The sequence below is a fragment of the Corvus moneduloides genome, chromosome Z (genome assembly GCF_009650955.1).
Source record: "Corvus moneduloides isolate bCorMon1 chromosome Z, bCorMon1.pri, whole genome shotgun sequence".
Lineage (NCBI taxonomy): Eukaryota > Metazoa > Chordata > Aves > Passeriformes > Corvidae > Corvus > Corvus moneduloides.
In genome coordinates, this window is record NC_045511.1 from 22,400,936 (window position 1) to 22,422,346 (window position 21,411).

At 43.5% G+C, this 21,411-nt stretch overlaps 1 protein-coding gene across 7 annotated transcripts in view; it reads right to left on the reverse strand.

The window, feature by feature from the left end:
* ST8SIA5 (ST8 alpha-N-acetyl-neuraminide alpha-2,8-sialyltransferase 5) overlaps positions 1-21,411 on the reverse strand; it is a 68,728-nt gene that overhangs the window by 31,143 nt on the left and 16,174 nt on the right. For 2 of the 7 annotated variants that reach the window (XM_032095974.1, XM_032095976.1), the window contains exon 2: positions 14,682-15,390. The exons of 2 other annotated variants lie outside the window; for them this stretch is intronic. In XM_032095974.1, the coding sequence (XP_031951865.1) occupies positions 14,682-14,812 (131 nt within the window). In that variant the 5' untranslated portion in view covers positions 14,813-15,390. Of the gene's footprint in view, positions 1-4,894; positions 5,007-14,681; positions 16,395-21,411 lie in introns of those variants that run through there. 3 more of the 7 variants (XM_032095977.1, XM_032095973.1, XM_032095978.1) reach the window with 3 other exon arrangements.

The window sequence follows — 21,411 nt, forward strand, 5'->3', positions numbered from 1 at the left end:
AGTATGACACATTCATCAAAAACAATTAAAAGATACCAAGAACTACAAGACATCACCTTACTAGGGTAAACAATTAATTTTTACTTCCCATAGACTCTGCAAGTCCTTGGATGAAAACAATACCAGGCTCCCCCTACAAATTTGAAGGCCAGTAATCATCTGTGCTCGTAAACAACACGCATATGTGAGGAGGTAGAAATTTCATTCTCAAAAACACAAGAGCAAAAAGCTGGAGTCATGCGAAACCACAGGGCCAAAGAAGTAAAAGCTTCAAACTTCAGTTTTACATCTACAGTAGTTGTTAAATGCGCTGGGTCCTTCCTTTGATTTGTTGGCCATGCTAGCAAAGGATGTGTCATCTGATGACATCTCTAAGTCACAATATAGTGCTTCTTTTGCCTGTTTGGAAGGACAACTTTTTTTTTAAGCCAGTGCATAAACACAGTCATCACAAGTCCCTGTTTTCCAAACTTTCATAAATTCATTCCAACCCCAATGTAGTTTCTTCTGGAAACTACACCAATAGCAGAGTAGAAATTTTAAAACGCTGGAGAAATTAAAAACGCTGGAGTCAAAACCCTTCCCTTATCTCAGAAGTCAACAAAAAAGTACCGTGCCGACTGTTATTTTTAAACTTCTCCTTTTTAATGCAATTTCATTATTTCAGAAGCCTGGCAAGCGGACGTGTGAACATTTGGTGTTGCCAATACTGAGAGTTAACTTCTCAGTTGGGCATTATGGGGACAGCCAGGAAGCAATCTGCCAGCATGCTTTGTCCAAAAGAAAGGGCATCCAGGACCCCGATAGTTTTGCTGGTAACCAGGCTTATTACAAGGGCTGGTGAATCTCTCTGGCCACATCCATCCTCTAGTCTAACTAGCAGCAATTATTAGCACAGGAAATTAAGAAGGAACGACATGGGGTGTTAAAATATGCCCATGGGAATCTCATGAGGTTTAACAAGGTCAAGTGCTGGAGCTGCACCTGGGTCGAGGTGACTCCCGGGATCAATCCAGGATAGGGATGAGCAGCTGGAGCAGCCCTGGGAGAAGGACCTGGGGGTGCTGTGGGGGAGAGCTGGACTTGCCCTGCCCCTGAACCCCCCGTGCCCTGGGCTGATCCCCAGCGTGGGCAGCAGGGCAGGGGGGATTCTGCCCCTCTGCCCCGCTCAGGTGAGACCCCACCTGCAGAGCTGCCCCAGCCCTGGGGAACAACAGCACAAGGACCTGGAGCTGCTGCAGCCAGTCCAGAGGAGGCCACGGAGCTGCTCCAGGGCTGGAGCCCCTCTGCTCTGCAGCCAGCCTGGGACAGCTGCGGGTGTTCAGCTGCACAAGAGAAGGCTCCAGGGAGAGCTCAGAGCCCCTGGCAGGGCCTAAAGGGGCTCCAGGAGAGCTGCAGAGGGACTGGGGACAAGGCATGGAGGGACAGGACACAGGGAATGGCTTCCCAGTGCCAGAGGGCAGGGATGGATGGGATATTGGGAAGGAATTGCTGTCTGTGAGGGTGGGCAGGCCCTGGCACAGGGTGCCCAGAGAAGCTGGGGCTGCCCCTGGATCCCTGGCAGTGTCCAAGGCCAGGCTGGACAGGGCTTGGAGCAGCCTGGGATAGTGGAAGGTGTCCCTGCCTATGGCAGGGGGTGGGACTGGGTGAGTTTGAAGGTCCCTTCCAACCCAAGCCATTCTTGGATTCCGTGAATCATATCAGTGTCTCTACATTGCACTATAATGGCTATAGGGTAATGCAGTGCTCTGGATTATCAGGCAGTCCCATAACTTGTGTATTTCTCTGGCAGTTTTCAATCAGCTGACCTGCTCAATATTCTGAGTAGAATATTTTTGTGAAGAAAACATGAGAAAATTACTTGGACACCTTCACTCTGAGGCTTGTTGAAATAAACACTGTGGTTCTCTCCCGTATACCACAGTCTAACACATCTTTTTGCCACACTGTAACTGATACAGAAATATGGTTTCTTCAAATATATATCTTTGTAAAAGACATTTAAGTATATGGCCTTAAAAATATCTTTTAGTTGCTAAAGGCATCACTGAATGATACATTGGAAGAGAGGGTAGAAGTGTGGGAAAATCAAGCTGGAATTGTGCTTTTTAATTGGATTTAAATTCTATATTTGGGGCTTAGATATTTGCTTGAGAACTGTGAGCATTAATCCAGATAAATGGCTGGTGTTGGTGTGTCCTCGAGAGGTGAACTCTCCTAGAGCATAGCCTATATTCAGGCAGATTAAACGAAGAATTAAAACATTCAGTAAAGTCCTTTCCATATGTCTTTACTCCGCATGTAACAGCTGAAAGGAAATCTAAGTAAATGCTCCAAGGTGGAGGGGAGTGAATCTGTCCATCAAGCAAAACAAATTGTAAAATCACTCTTTAGTGTCCCCCTTTCATCAAGCTGCTTTTGCAGAAGAGCATGCACAGCAGCAGAGGCACCGAGTTTAAAGGACATTCACATTTTGGGCAACATCCAAGGGGAGACTGGAAGACTACCCCTGAGGAATGGCAGATATGTCTTATGATGACCAGCTTAATATACCCAGCTTTGAAGTGGCAGGGTGGGAGATCTAATTGAGGTACAAAAATATCCAGTGAGGGTGAGCGAGGGTGTGGGTATGACACTTCTCAGTGATTAAGGACAAAGAACAGAGCTGTGAGCTGAGCTTAGGGTCAGATCAAAGCTAAGTGTCCAGCCCTGAACCAGACAGACTACACAGGGCTCTTCTTCCAGCAGGTTCTCCAGAGATTAACAGAATACAGACTTATGAATACCCAAAACACCCCACCAAGGAAATATTGCGCAGCTTATAGGGCTGTGTGTCTCACTGTGAGTCTGCAAGGCTGAGACCAAGCTGCTGCTCTGCATTTTTTCAGCAGTGGTACAATAAACCTCTTCCTCACAGTAAGAACAACTTCCATAAATAATGGTTTGCAGCATTAGGACTGAGTAGAAACCAAGGATGAGACATTTAAAACCACTGAATTAATTCTGTTTCTAACAAGATTACTGAGAGCTTTACCATTGATTTCAATCAGCCTTGAGTCGGGAGAATTTAATTTTTGAAATATAAAATTTTCTAATCCTCTCAGTTTCAAGTTGCAAGCATCCGTAAAAATTGTCTGGCTAAATCTGCAAACAGCCTGAGAAAACAGGAAAGAGACTTGAACTGCTTCATCAGTGTATTTCTTTGGCATGCTATTTCAGTCAAATTCTGCCATGTTCACTCTCAGTTCTAACAGCATTTATACAGGTAAACAAATTAAGGCCCTGTGAATCGTAATTGCACTTGTAGCACACACAGGAAGGAAATGCAGAAAAGGAGCAGAAAAAGCACCAGAGTAGAAAAGAGGGTAAGGAAAGATTAAAAGAAGGTGAGGAAAGCTGAGGAAATTAGACATAGGATCTACAAAGTAATTTAGATAGTTCACGTCAAACGGTTAAAAAAAAAAAAGAAAAAAGAAAAAAAAAGAAAAAAGAAAAAAAGAAAAAAAAGGAAGAAAGAAAAGCTAATTTTAAGCCTGGAATCACTACCAGTGATTGCCAATAGTGGAACTTTGCCATTTGCTCAATTTGCCCTAATATAATAACTTCTAAAATTGGTATGTGTCCCCAACATGTAATGTTGATGACAGCAAGGAAAGAACTCATAAAAGGTGTAATAACCAGAAACGATCCCAGTGCAGAGATGTTTTGTTTTGCCCATGAATGTAAGCAAATTGCTCATCAAGGAAGATGTACGTCAGTTATGGATACCATTAATCACAGGACTAATCACAGGACTTACCCCTAACAAATAAAATTATGAGCAATGTTGTGCCTTGCATTGGAGAAACTCCATGAAGCTGGATGTCTTAGCAACAAAGACCTTGAGTTTCAGGTAAATGTCAAAGCAATATTTTGATCCTAATTGGTAACTGTAAGTGTTGAATCAGTGTGTGGTCAAATAAACATCAGCGTAAAGTAATAATAGCAGGAGGGGGTGAAAAGCCAGAAAATTAACAAAGCAGCAGTGGCTCTGAAGGGCTTGTCAAAATCGGCTGTCAGAAAGCAGCAGGAAGCAAAGACTAAAAGCCTGTTGCTGCAATCCAAACAAAAAACAACTCCTACACAAGCAAAGGTTTTAATTTAAAGAGGATGTCAGATAATTATGAGGTTTTTGAACTACAAGGCAAGAATGAACAAGTGGATGAATTGCAGAGAGAAGCTTTGCATCCATGCTGTTGTCACACTGAGATCCCCCCTCAGCAGTGCCTATTGTCTTTCTGAAAAGGAAAGGAAAGGTGACAATTCACTTCAGACCAGATGGCAAGGCTTTAAAAGAGAGCTACTAAATGATGAAGACCCAAAAGGCTCCAAGCACAGCCAGAGGTAATGTCTGGGCTCTACCCAGAGAGTGGGCCACGACCATGTATGCAGCAGGACTTATTCAGGAGGGATCCATGTGCTTTCCAGGCACAAGGGCAGTTTGGTGCAGGTGGCTGAGTGACACAGGGATCAGCACCTCTGGGTGACAAGGACTGAGTGGCAGTGGGGGCATCACCTGCCACTCCAGTCACAACCTATTCCCCAAACACCACCAGTTCATCCCATTTAATCCCAGGCAGCAGGCTGTTTCCACTCATCTTTCAAGGTGACAGCTACCACTAGCCTCATTTGTCATCTACCACAGGTAGGCTAAATCCAAACCCAAGCAAAACCAGGCAGAAACAAATGTTATTTTATAATGGTGAAGTTAAGCCAAAACCTGACTCAGCTTGCTGACCTACAATGATGGGCAAGGAAGGAGAAGCAGAGGAAGGGAAAGAAGATATGAATGTCCCCAAAAGCAAGGCAAATTATTTAATTTTCTTTCTGATCTCCTTCTATTATTTGTCTTCACCTCTTCTTCTCTTGCTTTCCAGCAGTTCTCATATCTTTTCTCTATATGCACTCGCCTTAGCAAAGAGGCCATTAGGAGGTGACAGGAAATCAAGGTTTTGTGACTCCAGCTCCTGTTGAAGTAATAAGCAAATAGTATATTCATTAATTCCATATATATCATTAGTAATTTTATAATCCCATTTCCACAGGCCTGCTCATGGTGCTGCACTTCCCTGTTACACACTACTCAGATATTGAAGCCATATTTAGTCCCTGTCCTGATGGCCAACAATCCAGGCTGTGTAAAGGCTTCCTAAGGTCACTGGAAAACCACTTCCACTGTACCTTAGTTTCCCTGTTTTGTAATTCTTGTGCCCTTGAGGAGGAGGAATTGAAGACTTTAGTGTTAAATGATCACTCTGCTCTCTTTGAAAACAGTAAGTGATGCCCCTAGCCTATTAACAGGGATGTCAAGAGGTGTTGGAAAGTCAGATGTTTAGTCTTGCCAGAGATCCAGTTCCTTCTTTCTGCGAAATAAGGAAACTATGACTCACTGTGTCCACAGGGTGTACGGAAAATAAAACAAAAAACCACAGTATGCATGAGTGACCTGCAGATGAGAGTGATTGGAAACACTCACTGAAATGGATCAGGGAGTGAGAGGAACTTGGGTGAGGGGAATATCAGGAACGTCCAGTGTGACAGACTGCTGCATAAGTGTAGAGAAATATAGCAGCCTGCAGAGACAGCAGTAAGAGGAGTTCTGGAGAAAAACAAGGACCCCTCTTCATTTTGCACAGGCCAGGAATAGCAAGTTTATTTACACCACACTTGAAAAGACATCAGAGGGGCCCAAAAGGAGTAAAAGAACAAAATTACCGCTGGGCAACAGTGAGACACTGAGATCAAACCCAGCCCAGCAGTGTCCAGTCAGACTAGCCTGTATCCAAAACCTCTTTCCTGACAAAAGGGTCAGACTCAGTCCCTGAGGACAATGAAGTCAGATGACAGGAACAAGGCAAATGCTTACTTGAATAGTTAAATATCACTTTAAAACACCCCAATCCATTTTGAAATAAATGCACAAGGCACAACAAGTTAAAAGATGCAGCACAGGGGAAAGAAAGAAAGAAATATAAATCTGCCTGTAGCAGTCCAGGTCCAATTCACCTGTGCTACGTAATGCCATGAAAACACCACGTGTGTGCTGGCCTCTTTCAGTCCAGGATCCAGGGGCATAATCCTGCCAGGCAGGGCACAAATATAAAGTATTCCTGGGGCCAACTGAAGTACTTGGGCAGGATGCTCCACTTCTTATGTGAGTCCATAAAAAAATTCATATTTTTCAGTGGAAGCAACATTGAATCTGACCAGCCAAGTTAGGAGAAATACTTATTTCTCCAGAGAAATTAGCCAAATGCAAGTTTAAGTCCTGATACAAGCACATACATACCTCTGCTCACTGCATTAATAGAGATCAACCTTTGTCTCAGTGACCTACAGCTTTGCAAGTTGACTGACAGTGGGTAATTACTGAGCTGATCACTTCCCATCTCAAAGGGACAAGATTATTAAAAGGTTTTGAAAATGTATGAAAATATGTGGAAGAGCAGGAATGGTATATTCACAGCAAAAAGAAGGAATTAGATAACCCAGGCCCCATGAAACCCAAAATATGGATGGAGGATGTGGGAAAGGAACACGTCTGGCTTCACCACACTCTTGGCCTTACAGAATTATACCAGGGACAAGTTTGGCTCTTTATGTTAGAGGGAAATAATAGTATTAAAGTGGTGGAGGAGTATATTTTGACTAGTGCAAAAAGCAAAATTGGAAACATAGGTGGGAAGCTTCTGGATCATAACCATTATTACACAGAAAAAAGGTTTTGTTTCATGTAGCACATTTCACATTTGGGTTAAATCTTGCATCACATATTCACAAGCAATATCTGAAAAAACTTGGGTCTGAAATAACTTCCCAGGAAAGATAAAATACATTCAAATAGTTGGCTCAAAATGGATTTAATGTTGACCAGGACATCAAGAACATCAAAGGATACCTTCCAAACCATTACAATCTTATCTTTTCTCATTTGTGCCTGGAAGATAAACATCTAAGCACTAATAGATAATCTTTCTCAATCCTATTGGTAATAGTTATTCACAATTATAATTAATTATAGTTATTCATAATTGAAATATCATTATTTGTAATACTGAGGGGCAGCATAAAACCAACAACAGAATGAAATATAGTGAGGCATGTGATTTTCAAGAAAAGAAAAAAAACAACCAGGCCCTGAGCATGGAGACTCACAGGAAATCCCAAATGTTTTAATATTCCAGCAAATTCTGACATTTGAGACGGTAGATGCCTGATGCAGCGTGGGTACCAAATCTCACCACACTACAAGAGATCCAGCTGAAATAATTGCATTGCATCTCAAGTTTCCAGTACTAATATATTCAGCATCAGGTCAAGTGTCCCTACACTGCCCTGAGGGTTCATGCTGAAGACCATGAGCAAAACGCATTCGCTGTCAATGAGTGTGTACCCAGTGCCAGGCACAGGAGCAGGCAAAATTCCCTCTCTCCATGCACAGAAGTGGATGGTATAATCTTCTGTTCCCACTTATGCAACCCCGCCAAAATATTTACAGCCTAAGATGTTCTGTTAGGACTGTGAAAAGCCCAGCTTTGGCCGTATTTGTTCTGATGGAAAATGCAAAACCAGAGGCTGTTTTAAGGCTTTCACCCTGAGAAGTAAAGCATAAACCCAACTCAATAAAAAAGGATGTGAAAGGACAGTGACTATCTGCAGGGCTGATGGAAAAGCAAAATGGATGCAAGCAACAGAGGGCAAGCATGCCTCGAAGAAATGAGAGGATAAGTCCATGATTTGCCTGAGGGAGACATGGACTGCTGAGCAATGAATACACTTGAATTAAAAATCGAGAAATTAAATGAAAAAGCAATCAAGGGTAAGAACGAAGCACAGTGGAAGTAAGAAAATACAAAGCTTTGCACAATGATTATGTCCAAACCAAATCCAGTGAGTGTAAGAAAGATCAGGAAACTCCAGCTGGGTCAAAAATAAAAGACCACATTACCAGGTCATCATCAGTGGCCACAGAGGTCAGTGGTCAAGGGTGTGATCCACCACAGCTGGGGCTGTGGGGAACGTGGGTGCAGCACAACCCAAAATGGGAACGCTGAGCTCTGGGTTTGGCTTTTTACAAATGGAGGCAAGACTGAACTTTGTACCTGCCCAGACACATGAAGGCCAAGCAGGTGATTCTTTCCAAAACACCAAAGAACAAGTTGATGGCATTTCTTCTCTAAAAGAAATGTCACAGCAGTTAAACCACTTTGGATGAAAGGGTGTTGAATGCTGGGCGTTGGCAATACTCAACCATTACTCTGTCAGACTGAGGGAACAGATCTGTGTAAAATGAGGATTTAACCCAGATATTCAGCCAAATACACAAGAAGAGTTTTTTGCATGGACAGAAGTAAGCCTGGATCTTCACACAACGAAATTAGACTGAAGGAAGCTGTTACTGGGTACTATGTGAATTAGAATCAGGATTCAATTGTCTCTAAATTTAATTTAGTCAGTGAGGATGATGGCCACTTTTTGGCTGGTAAGTGGGACACCTATAATTTGCTGCTCCAGGGCAAAAAGTTTCTGGAGAGCTCCTACAGCCCAATACGATTCAAACCAACCACAGGGTGGGCTTCTGGACACTGTCCTGGGGGGTGCTGGGTGGCCACAGCCACAATAAAAGGGGCAAGTGTCTGAAGGCCACCCTGCAGTGACACATCTCTCATGATCTGAGGTCAGGAAGGACCATGGTGTAACATACCATCCCATGTGTGGGACAATGCAATTTGCACATGCAAAACACTGAAATAATGGATGCTCGTTACCTTAATTTACTGTCATCTGAAGAGTGAAGAAGGACTAGCAGTGCACAGACCAGACCAGCGGGTGGTTTTGTCATCTCAAAAGCAGAGGTGAAACCAAACAGTGCTAGAAATACAGCAAAGAGGGAGCAGGGATACAGACCCTGCTGGTTTTCTGCATCAGGGCCATGGGGAGCACTGCCAGGGAGCACAAGAGAGGAAATAACATATCCTCACACTCTGGTACTAAAACTTCAGCCACTTGATGCTCTCCTTTAAAAGCAAATTAAAATTATCATTTAAAAAAACCCCAAACTTTTAAGCAGAGGAAGGAAAGGTTTTTGGATTCAGGAGTATTGCTTAAAGCAACAAACAGCAGCAGTGAAAAATGCAATGGGATGACCAGTGGGATGAGGTGACTGCATCCAGCCTCTGGATGGAGGAACATCAACGTGTTGGAGCCAGTCCAGAGGAAGCCACCAAGACGATCAGAAAGATGGAGTAGCTCTGCTGTGGGGAAAAGCTGAGAGTACTGGGCTTGTTCAGCCTGCAGGGGAGAAGCTTCAGGGTGATGTAACTGTGGCCCTTCAGCACGTGAAGGGAGCCAACAAGAAAGATGGAGAGAGACTATTTTCAAGGGCCTGGAGGTACAGGATAAGGGGCAGTGGTCTCAAACTGACAAACGGTAAATTTAGGGTAGATGCTAGGAAGAAATTTTTCCATGTGAGAGTGGTGGCACAGGTTACCCAGAGCAGCTGTGGCTGCCCCATCCCTGGCAGTGTCCAAGGCCAGGGTGGATGGGGCTTGGAGCAGCCTGGGACAGTGGAAGGTGTCCTTGCCCATGACAGGGGGTGCAATGGGATGAGCTCTAAGGTCCCTTCCCACCCAAACCATTCAGTGATTCTGTGATTCCATGACTTTAGAGACAACTGAATTAAACTATCAGCCCCTTGTTGGTTCTGCCCCCTCCATCCCATTCCCAACATGCACCCCTTGAAGTGCTCTTGGGAATACCCTGTAGCAGGAACAGCATAGATGGAGTCTCATCATTTCCTGCTGTTCTCGACTGGATCTGGCCCCTTTAAGGTGATGTCCATATCCTGTAAAGACACATTTTGTGCTGTTCTATACAGTTTGAAGGCTTTGCTTTGTTCTGAAGTTTCCAGCACTCTTCTCTGAAGAAAACCTCAAGACACAAACCCCAGACCTGCCCAGCTTCTTGTCAGGGATTCATCAAGATGACTCACAGGATACATGTAATTTCTGTGGGGTAGTAATTCCCTCTGATTAGGACTGGAGGCACAGAGCTGTGTGACCAGAGAGAGATGACTCACTAGGTGACCTTCAGATTACGCCTCTTGGGGAAGATATTTAAATGGAAAGAGACTTTTAATACAGGAATAGATGGTCTTCAGTTATGGTTAACACTTTCACAGGGTGTTATAAGCAGACGGGAGGAAGACATGACAGGGATGGAGCAGGAGCTCTCAACTGACCTGAGCCGGCTGTAGTTAGGACAAAAAACCCAGTTTAGGACAAAATACAACTTAGGCCACATGTAGCCTCCATGTCCCCATTGCAATTCCTGCTGTCCCTGCTGTAAGTATGACATGTCTAAAGTACAGACTAAATCCTCTCTCAAACATGTTGTTCAGGTTTATTTTCTCTGGGTTTATTCCTTATTTGTCCATGCAGTACAGAAAGTGATCACAAATTATCTTACATGGTACGGAAAGAGGAAAAGATGCCCGGGAATAGATTTGCAACTGTTGAATAAAAGCTGCCTCAGATATCCAAAAATTGTGGGTTTACCTCAAGTCATGAGAGTCTGTTATTAGAGGGCACACATACATAAGAGTGATGTTTTATTCTCATTTAGAAGGTGTAAAGCTTTCAAATAATGCAGGCTCCCTGCATGGGAAGGTTTGCTGACTCTTGCTGTGTGATTCTTTGAGATCTTTTATTTGCCCCCTGGCAGGCCCTGGGGTAATATTTGCTTAGAGTCTTTAATAGATTTGGAAATGTGCTCTCCTCACTCAGCTGAAAAAAAAGAAAGAAGTTTTAAAGGTGCAGATTCCCTTTTTCAGCTGACACTCTCCCTGTGCAGAAGTCAGTCTGTTAGAACACCCAGAATTTAGTGAATTTCCTGCCAGAATATTGGTTTATAGCAAAGTATTGCTCTGATATTTTTCCCTTGCCAAAGGGAAGGACTGTCCTATTGATCTCTCCCATGCTACAGGTTGGGAGATGAAGACAGATTTCAACATTTTTTTACCGTAGTGGCAGTTTCCTGATGTAATCCAGGATTATTCCCTGCTGGCCAAACAAGAGCTGACAAAAAAAGGCCAGCCCTCATATGAACATCTGATTCAAAAGAAAATTCAGCTGAAAGGCGAGCATTGGAAAATGAGTCAATACAAAAGCAAGTGGCAGCTCTGGATTTAAGCAGAAGTCCACAGCATTTAACCTACTTTAGCAGATCAATGCAGTGGATTTTTAATCATCACATTAATCCTAAAATAAAAATAATTACCCCAGAGATCCGTATTAAAGTCGCTTAACTATATCTCATTTCATCATCCTTTTTACTTGGGATCAGAAGCTACAGAGACCAGAGCTTCCCGATGTCATTTCTCCAGCTCGCAGTTTGACTCTCCTGTTAGGACTTCAGCTGCAACTACAGGGATGAGGCATTGGCCTGGGTGAGAGCACCCACATCCACCCCACTTGGGAGAAAACTGAAAAAGGGCAAAAAGAAAGGTGGGCACGATTCTGCTTTCCAATGACACGGTATAAAACTGCAAAGGAAGGAGTGGAGAACATTACACGGTGGGTGAAAAATGTGTGAATGCCTAGAAATTCAATCACTGCACTGTGTCCCCTTCTTCCAGCAATGCCAGGAGCCCATTAATATCTCATAATGGGAAAGAGAGGATTTTGACCAGAGGCTGGGCGCCTTGTCAAATTTCACTGAGCAGAGTTTATTTCCTGGAGTGTCCTTTCCTGTCCACAGTCCTGCCACCCCCACAGATGCTCTGGGAACACGGCTGTGGGCAAGTGCAGGACCCCAAGCCTCCATGGCACCCTCCATGGACAGCCTCAGGTGGGATTTTATGGCCATCAAACCAGCCCATTCCCCGCTTGTAAGGGCAAGTGGCATGGCACAGCTTACAGCCATGCAGCAAACTTTTCCATCTTCCTCCCAGAAAAGAGTAGCTTTCTCGACTCTGCTTTTTGGGACCAGTCCTGAGTCTATACTGTTGCTGGCATTGTGCCCAAGCTATTTGTTTTAGGTCACATTTCCCTGCCTTGCTGGCCTTTACCCATATCCACCATCTTCTTGCAGAGAAAAGAGCTACCCTGGTGTTATATTTAGACTTAAAAGCACTGTACATTTACTGAAATAGTACTTTAGGGCAATTTTCAGGTTTCTCCAAACACACATGGGAATTTCTTCCTGCTGCCTTGGGAAGAGGCCATGGGGCCTGCTATTGTTGCAGGTGTTGGGATGCAGGCAAAGGCTGTCATCAAACAAGCAGCACATGGAATCTGAACGAGTAAGTGGCTGCGGGTTCAGGCAGCATCCCCAAGCTACAGCTTGGCAAGTGGCACCAAGGCTATAAATATCCCACTTCCCCTCTCTAAGGAGCCTCTCCAAAGCCACCAGGTACAAGTTATAACATGTCCAAGGAGCCTCGTAGCCAGAATCAGCTTCTAGCAGGGGGCTTAAGACCGGAGGTTTGTGAAATCCAAGTGTAATTAAAGGTTACAGCTGCCCCTGCATGGAGCTCACTGGCAATCAGACTGCCCTGGAATGCTCACCACAAGGTACTGCAGGGCATTAAGAGGGAGGGAGGGAAAGGAAAGCTGGAAAAAAAGTACCTTCATCATAATATTATGGTAAAAATGCAGGCCGCTGCTCAAATCACCTTTCTGTCACCAAAAACTTACAGCCCAAGACTGCCACATCCTGCATTTTTATTTCCATGGAGGATGGGAACTGCCAATTCCCAGCAGAAAGGAGCTGAGGTGCTTTTTATTTTCCCTGCACTGAGTTGGGAAAGGCCTCTATGAGACTCTTTTCACATGATTAATTAAAAAAAAAAAAAGGAAAAGAAACAAATAATTGGAACCTGGAATTAAAAAAAAAAAAAAAGTGTTTTCCAGTCCAAGTGACAAAATACTTGCTCATCTCCCTACTTGAGATTCTTTGATGGCAGAGGGTTCAGAAACAGACTTTCTCCTTGCCGTCCTGGGAATTGGACATCATCAGCCTTTTTTCATTCCCTGATGAAGACAGGAGAGGCTCCCAGGACATGAGGCAGGACAGAGGCAGAGATCACTCAGTGGAAGAGTTTTTGTTTGCATCTTCTCATCATTTTATCTTTACTCTGCCATTTTTCATTTCAGTTTGTACTTGGGATTTATTTTTCCTCTCTCTAATCATGTTCCAGTCATTTTGAGTTGGAAAGGCAAGGATGGGTAGGGCTGCCAGGCCTCCAGGACAAAGGGGAAAAACTGAGAAATAAGGCAAGATGAGATCTCGACATGGCCATGAAGTCATATTCTTAACACCGAGGAAGCTTAGTACTACCCTGGTCTACTCACCAGGTTCCTGAAGCCCTCCAAATATGGAGATTTTATACCTCCTCAGGGAACCATTTTCTTTAGAAGTTACCCGTTGTGGTTAAATCCAAGTCTTTCCTGCTACAACATTTTAACACCTTGTGAGTTTTTACAGAGATGTATTTCTTGCTTTCTTCAGGTAAGATTTAATTTGGGTATTTCAAGTCAGTTATCCTTTTTCCCCTCAATTATCTCCAAGCCAAAAAACCCCATGTTTTCTACACCTCTGCTCACCCTTACTCCTTCCAGCTGAGGAAGTCACATCTTTCTGGAGCTGGGGTGCCCAAAAGTCAAACAGAGTCCCCCAGACAAGGCCTTGTGCTACACAAGTCTCACAGATTGCTCTGTGGCTAAACAACACCCCTGTCTATACATATTAACATCATGCTTGCTTTTCCCTCCCAGAGAGAAACGTTTGCTGATTTGCCAGTATTTTGCTTGCTCTTGGCACCAGGCAAACAACTACATGAGTTGCAGGCAAGGCAAGAACCAAACCATTGATCTTTCCTGGCAGAATGCAGCTGAACTCCAGTAAAAAATTCCACAGCAGCTGCCTACACAGCTGAAACACTTACCTCAAAGCATGTAAGGAAAACACTCCTCTTCATAAAATCATGCAAGCTGTAACTTCTCAAACTAGGTTTAAGTAAAATAAACTCTGGATGGGTCTAGGTTAAACACTTATAGATCCTCACCAGTGTTTGCTGTGAAAAGAGCATTTTCAGGTCAAAGACTGATGTGTTCTACAGTGAAGCAGTCTCAGCAGCAATTCATAAGAACACAGCAGTGAAAACATGAAGGGCTCTCTTGGTTATTCGGACCACCAATATTGATTTTAGGAACTGCGTTTGCATGTTTGTTTCTAAAGGCATTGAATTTTCAGCAATGAACGTGCTACCTTAATTCAACCTCTTGAGCCATTTCAGCCTGAACTTACACAGAGTGGGAAGCCTGTAAGGCAGGGTTTGATCAGGGGCAAATAGTCAGGTGGTACAAGTCTGTTTAAGTTGAATAAAACCCTATATTTTTGTGACAGTTGAGGATTAAAACATAATCCAGGAAACTCACAAAACATTCTGCCTAACCTTCTCCTGCATTCGTAATCCAACAGATATTACAGATGCTGGATGCACCTTCCCAGACTTACAAGATATTATTGTCATTAGCTGAACACTGAGAAGTGGTCTGAACTGTTACAATGCTTTGCCTGGAGCCCCATCTCCCCTCAGTCCAATCAGACAACTTTTCCTATTCCCTCCAATCCCCCCTTACCTCTTGAGATAGTTTCTCCCGTAGAGGATCTGCTGCAGCAAGGTGACCACAGCAAAGGCGCAGATGAAGATGAAGAACAAAGTTCTGTTTCCCAGCAAATCACGGCTTGACGAAGGGTCAGTGTATCCCATCGTTCTTAAAAGCCACTGAAGCTTCACTGGGTAAAATTCAGTTCATCGCCACCTTCATGCCCTTTCTGCTGGGGAGCAGAGGGGAATGCCTGCTGGCTTTTCTGTGAGCAATCCAAGGACAAGGTATCCCATTGTTTGGCCCTGCTGCCCCTTCCTTGCCCCTTTTGGATGTTAGCTCCAGGACTGTGCGCAATGGCTTGCTTCCATGGTAAAGTTTCCAGGAGATTTAGACATGGGTAACATCTAAAATCATCTCTCAGAGCTCTCTCAGCGCAGGCAGCCTGTGCTGTGTGAGAGGCATTCTGTTCCCTCTAAGCCTCTCTTGAAAACCCGCTGCTAGCAATTATCTACTTCAATCCCATTTTCATATTCCAGATGGGGGAAGCTGCTCACAAACCAGAAAACTGCAGCCAATGGCAAACACGGGGCTCCGGTAACCTGCGTTGGAAGCACATAGTCGTCAGCTCTTCTCTGCTTCTGCTCAGTGATTCCAGCGAAATGTTCTCGCAAGGAGACGTGACTGGGGCATGCTATTATTGAACAAGCATGTAACAATCATGAGGATTTCATTCAGAACCCTGCAGGAAAAAAAAAAAATGAAAAGAAACACAGCAGCAGTGGCAGCAGTCAGGCTGGTCAGGCTAGCAGGAAAGCTGCATTCTGTGTAGCAGCGCGCCGTCCGTGCCGTGGCTCCGGTGCTGTGGTATTTGCATGCAGAATGCAGAGCCTTCAGTCACACACCGCTCACTATTTGGGCTCCTCTGTTTCCCCTATTCCTCCAGAGTAAGCATAAGCAAGGTCACTGTGCATCCCTTCAAGGACAGAGCTCTCAATGCCTGCATGCTGATTTATTGGAGGCTCCGAGTAGCCTCACAGCCGCAGAGAGGGAGCCTGCCTCTCAGTGCAAGCTCTAAGAACCATTCATTTAAAGAGACAAATATTCTGATTGTTCCTCCACTAGACACAGCTCTCTTTTGAAAGGGCAGAGCAACAAGATCTTGTTCACAGCCATCGTAACTCCTCTAAAAATCCCCCATTGTCAGGAGAGGCTCAATTCAGCTCATGGGGAGTTTTGTCGCCGATTTCACTGCGAGTAAAATCTGCCCTGACCATAAAACAAGTTCCAGTGAAAGCTTGGAACATCCAATGAAACATCCATACTAGGAGGTTGTCTTGCCCCAATAACAGATGGGAAAAGGATCTTGACAACAAAATGAGGGGGGAAAAAATCCTTTGTCTAAAAGAATAGGAAGATTTTTGTGTGAATAGATCTTCCAACAGTTAAATCAGCGTATGCAAAATGTTCTAGTGTGCCAGCAGCCCAGCTGTGTGGAGCAGCAAACGGGGAGTGTTCATGGACTTCGTTTCAGCTGTAACTGGTGCTTCACATGAAGAATGGCCAAAGGTAACCTTGTGCAACGCTTTCAACACAGTGCTTGAAAACAAGGCTAGTCCTCAGCATGACCTACACAAATTTAGGCAAGAAACACAATGGCTAAAACAGGCTTTGCCTTTCCTAATTTTAAGCAACAAAAGTCACACAAGTGTTTAAGGTAGGAAGCTGGTCACCCTGAACTCCCGCAGGCTGGAGACCAGCACTTTAGGCACACCTGACTTTGCAGAGAAGGTAGAGGGATTCAGCCCCTGATATGACCTGCCCCAGTGCCTCTCACAGCCTCCCACACCCCTATTTCTGAACCATGATGAATGCTTTCATTATCACCTTGCATATAAATAGAGTGGGGACCCCGGGTCAGATCAAAGATTATCCAGGGAAAAGTAGAAGCAGAGGGCAAGGACGTACTGATACTTCCTGGGAAACACTCTTTGAACCATGTGGTTCAGGGTCCTCCAGAGCCAAGAAAAGAAAACCACTATTTAGGTTAGAAAAATAACTCAGTGGGATGCATTTATACTGTACTGGGAATAATACACATACCAGGGGACTGCAAGTTAAACGCTAAAAGTAGTTTGATTCCCTATGTCAAAGTCATCAGCTCTAGGGCCAAATACGTTTCTTTTAATGATCAGGTCATGTAAGCTCACATCATAATGAGACTATTTTCCTATAGGAACTGTACCATTTAGATGGATCTAATCATAAATCCTCTCAGGAAAAGGAAAATCTGTATGGCCATCAAAATTCCCAGGCTGAGACCCCATAAGATAGTACACAGGCAGATTTGTATGCAGGACATGAGTCAAGGCTAATAAGTTCAGATGTGAGTGAAAATTTACTTGATGCTTTGAATTGTTTGGTTTCTACTGATAGCTTTGAAAACTCTGAGAAATTTGCCTCAGCTGCTCTGGGAGTTATTTTACAATAACAGCAAAGTATCAGAGAGTAGAATTTGGCTTCCTGTGACTTTCTATCAGTGTGACACTGATTTTTCAGATTCTTGTATCACCTAGGTTTTGGTGAAAACACTTTCAACATTTCTACTTTTACTCCACTCCATTCAAAGGGAATTTTTTTCTAGAGATGTCTGCTGTAATGCACCAAATTCCTGAGCCTAGCAGATGTTCTTTCTCGTGGAGTGATGGTCAGCCTGACCTGCAGCAAACAGCCCATGTATCCTGTCAGGCTTTGATTTTCTGTGTCCTCTCATCATTCTCTGCTATATCAGGACTGGCCAGAAGATACAGCACCTGAGAGACCTGAGCAGAAGAGCTGCAGACACGAAAAGCAAAGTACAAAGGTATCTATAAAAAACAGGAAAGGTTTTCTGTGCCAGATCTTGCACAGGCATCATTCCTGACGTCACATGCCAAAGAAATCTGTTTGCTGCCCTCAGCCCAGTGCAGCACCACTGCAGAACTGGAAGCAGACCAGCTCCTTGCAGGCACAGATAAATAGGATGTCTATTGACAAATTTTCACAGGATACTCAAGTGCCTGCAACATTTATTGTGAGTGAAACTGCCTTAGAGTACAGCAGAAGGGATGAATGAGCAGTGTCAGCACTCATTCCCGGGGCCCTTTGAGAGTTCCACTTGTAAACTACAGGCCTCCTTGAAAGCATCAGGCCTCTGCAGAGAAAAAAAAAATATTTTTTTAAAAATAATTTTACACCCTGCACTTAAACAAGCAACAGACATCAACAGATCCCCTCCTGAGAGCCTGAGAAGGATTGGAAAAGCCCTCTAAGACCATTGAGCCCAACCATTCCCCCAGCACCAACAGGTCCACCACTAGTCCATGTCCCCAAGTGCTGCATCCACCTGCTTTTATAACATGTCCAGCAGGATAGACACAAGCTCAGAACGGGTATTCCTGCATCATTTCGTGGAGCACAGACTTCAAAGTCTAAAGCAAATGTGGCAAAATGGATCCTAATATGAAGCTGCCAGAAGCAGTCAGTCTTACACATGTCTGGCCTTTATTTGTTGCATGTGAGCTGCTTGCTAAATATCACCAGAGATAATCTGTCACAAGAAACTCCTCCACCCTGAGCAGCGAGACTCTGTGAGTGCTCTAACACAAACACAAACATATTCCTTACAGTGACACCCTCCAATGGGAGCTCATCATTTGCTCTTAAGGCCCAATGAATCAGATTTGGATTTATTTATTTTTTAGAATAAATTAATATTAAATATCAAGGACAAAAAGGCCAAGACCATGTTACTGAAGCTCTACATGAGGAAAGATGAATTGGCAAGAGGAGAAAACCTGGCAGGAGTCAGACTCTACTTCTCTTGTGGAGGGAATAAGCTCACCTCACTCTCTGTCTTGGAAGGACAAAACACAGCCCTTACTACTGAGCTGCAGTTTATTTTTTAATGCAAATGAACAAGAAAAAATTAACTTTTGATAGGCAGGTCTGATTGGGAATTTTTATAAGTATCTTTCACTGAACCTATCATTTGAATCAGTGTTTGACTGATCACGCATTCTAATTTCAGCTGAAAGCAAGGGCATTTGGTGTCTGGGAAAGCAGATCTGTCTCTTGGTTGTTTAAATCATGGAACATATAACCGAACATGTTAAATCCACAGTATCATACAGGTTCAGGGTAAAACAAGATATGCCTCACATTCCCCTTCAGGATTCTTTCTCCTCCTGCCTGCTCAGCCACTCTCATCTTCGTGGCTGTGGTTCAGACCAAAGAACTTCACAGCCAGCATTGCAGAATACTATGGGCTGTAAAAGGTGTGAGAAGAACATTTTTTACACCTCATTCCCCCCCCTCCCCAATTAAAATTAAATCATGTCTATTTACAGTTTCTACAATGCTAGTGTAAACTGCTAGATCCTTGATTTTGCAAAGAGCTGGCACATAGGTATATGGCTGGAAGGTTCTGCTGAATATGAAACTCATAAACATATGCTTATCAATATTAATTCTTTTGCAGATACAAAACATGAATTTATTAGCATAATCTGATGCTTAACACAGTGTCTAGTCCCCCATCATTGCCACAAATCCATATGTCTTAAACTGAGACAGTGAAGGAAGCTGAAAGGATTCAGCTAAGATGTGAGCATTTATTTTCTTCTGAGCTGGGTTCAGCCTTGTGGAGATGACAGTGGCTAATTGGCACCAGGCTCCTACCTGTGGAGACACCTGAATGAGAGGACATGTCCTGAACAGAACATATGGTCTGTAAACTGGATATGCATTACATCATCTATTGAACCACAACCAATTTACTCCTAATTATGGGTCACATAGGGCCCCATATGTAAATATAAATAATCCAGTGCATAAAATACCCCTTTTTTACACTGCTGACACCATCTCTGTTGGAAAAGGAATAATGTCTTCCTCAAAGGAATAAGGTCTTCTGGCAGGAAGCTCTGATGCAGAGGCTGCCGTGGCTGCAGTGCTGTACATTTACTGTTGACAGTTCCTTATAGCAGAGCCTGCTAAAATGAATAGCAAACTGCAAAACTCAGTGCTAGGGACATCCCTGCTTTCCCAGTGACATTTCCAGATTCCTAGAAAATACAGGAAGTTAAGTGTGATTGTTATGGTCCTGTTCAGGCTCACAGCCCTGAAAGAAACTGAGAACAGTGAAAGCCCAGACTCTCTTCAGGGAAAAAGAAGAAGGACCAAAATTCATTTACAGGAATTACCAGTAAAAAATATGAGTTTGAGTTTGGAGCACTGCATGGGAGCTCTGGGTTTAGCACCAAATCAAGGGGACTGAGATGCTGGCAGAACAACAGAGGGGTCAAAGGTTTTCCATGGCCAACTGTTGGTCTCAAAGAAGAAACATGATCCTGGCTCTATCCCAAGCAAGTCATAATTCCCACCTAGTTCACTAAATCCACATTTAAAACCTTCCAGTGAAAGTCTGGAAAGCACTGGAATCTGTGGTACTCACTTTAATGGGTGTTGAAAGATTGATACTTCTCTTTGATGAAAATATTCCAATATTAACACCACAATAAGCAAATATTTCCCATGACCGGAATAAGGATCACGCATTATCTAACACTGAAAACCATAATTAATAATTATGTCACTATTTTAACAATACATTTTTTCAGCATAACTGAAAACATTAATAGATACTTTTAAAAATACATACTATGGCATATAAAGTTAGATTAATTCACAGAGACAGTGTATCAGATTTTGGAATATGTTTTTCTCTGTCAGTGAGAAGCATTAATCAAAATTGATGCAAATGTGAAAAGGAAACTTTTCCTCAGAACTATCAGCTAATTAAAACTTTGAAATTTTTACGCTATTCTTATAATCAAGGTGTAAAAGAGACCTATTATAGAAAACTATTCAGGAAAAGCTACAAGGGTAACTTTTAATCTCAGTTCTGCAGTGATTTTGTGTTCAAAGGAATGAAGTATATTCCTTTTGAATTAACCATTGGCTTCAGTTCATACGACCTTTCAAGCAGACAGGACATCGAGCCATTCCTCATTATGCCCTCCAACAGCACTGATTACAAAGCTGGCTACACACACTGCTAACTGCTAGTCTACCTGTTCACACAAGTTACTCTTCTAGCCAAAGCCAATATGTATTCAAACATATCATGATTTTTTTAAATAATCCATGCTAGTCCACTACTAGTTCAGTCCATGACAAAAACTATTAATTTAAAAAAAAAAATCCATGTGGCTTCTGTGGTCTTCAACAATCCCTGTTCTTCATGGAGCATATTGAAATTTGCTCTTCTGGCACTGTAGAAATGTCCACTGGAACCTGGACAACGAACCTGGAAGACAGACACCTCTATCCCTATGGCACTGTGACCAGGCACATCTTTCTACCCCTCCTGGGGAAGCGTGGATTCAGCCTTTAAGCCCTGCCCAGTCTTTGGTCCGACCTGCAAGTGGCCACAGAGGTGGCTATTAATAAAACTGGTGGCCTTTTCAAATTCCCTCCTTTGGATGTGTGATCTGCCATGAATGCCTGGGTCATGCTTTCCTGTGTTAGGGTAACAAACAAAGACCATTCCCGGAACAGTCAGACACTGCAACGAGGCATCAGCTGAGTCAGCTCCTGCCATGGGCATTTATAATTTATGCAGGCAAGAAGGAAAGGTGAGAGAGGGATTTATTACTCCCTCTGGCAGACAGCAGGAATTGCAATTTGGAAGCTGTGTTTGGTAGCATGCAAACAGCTCAGC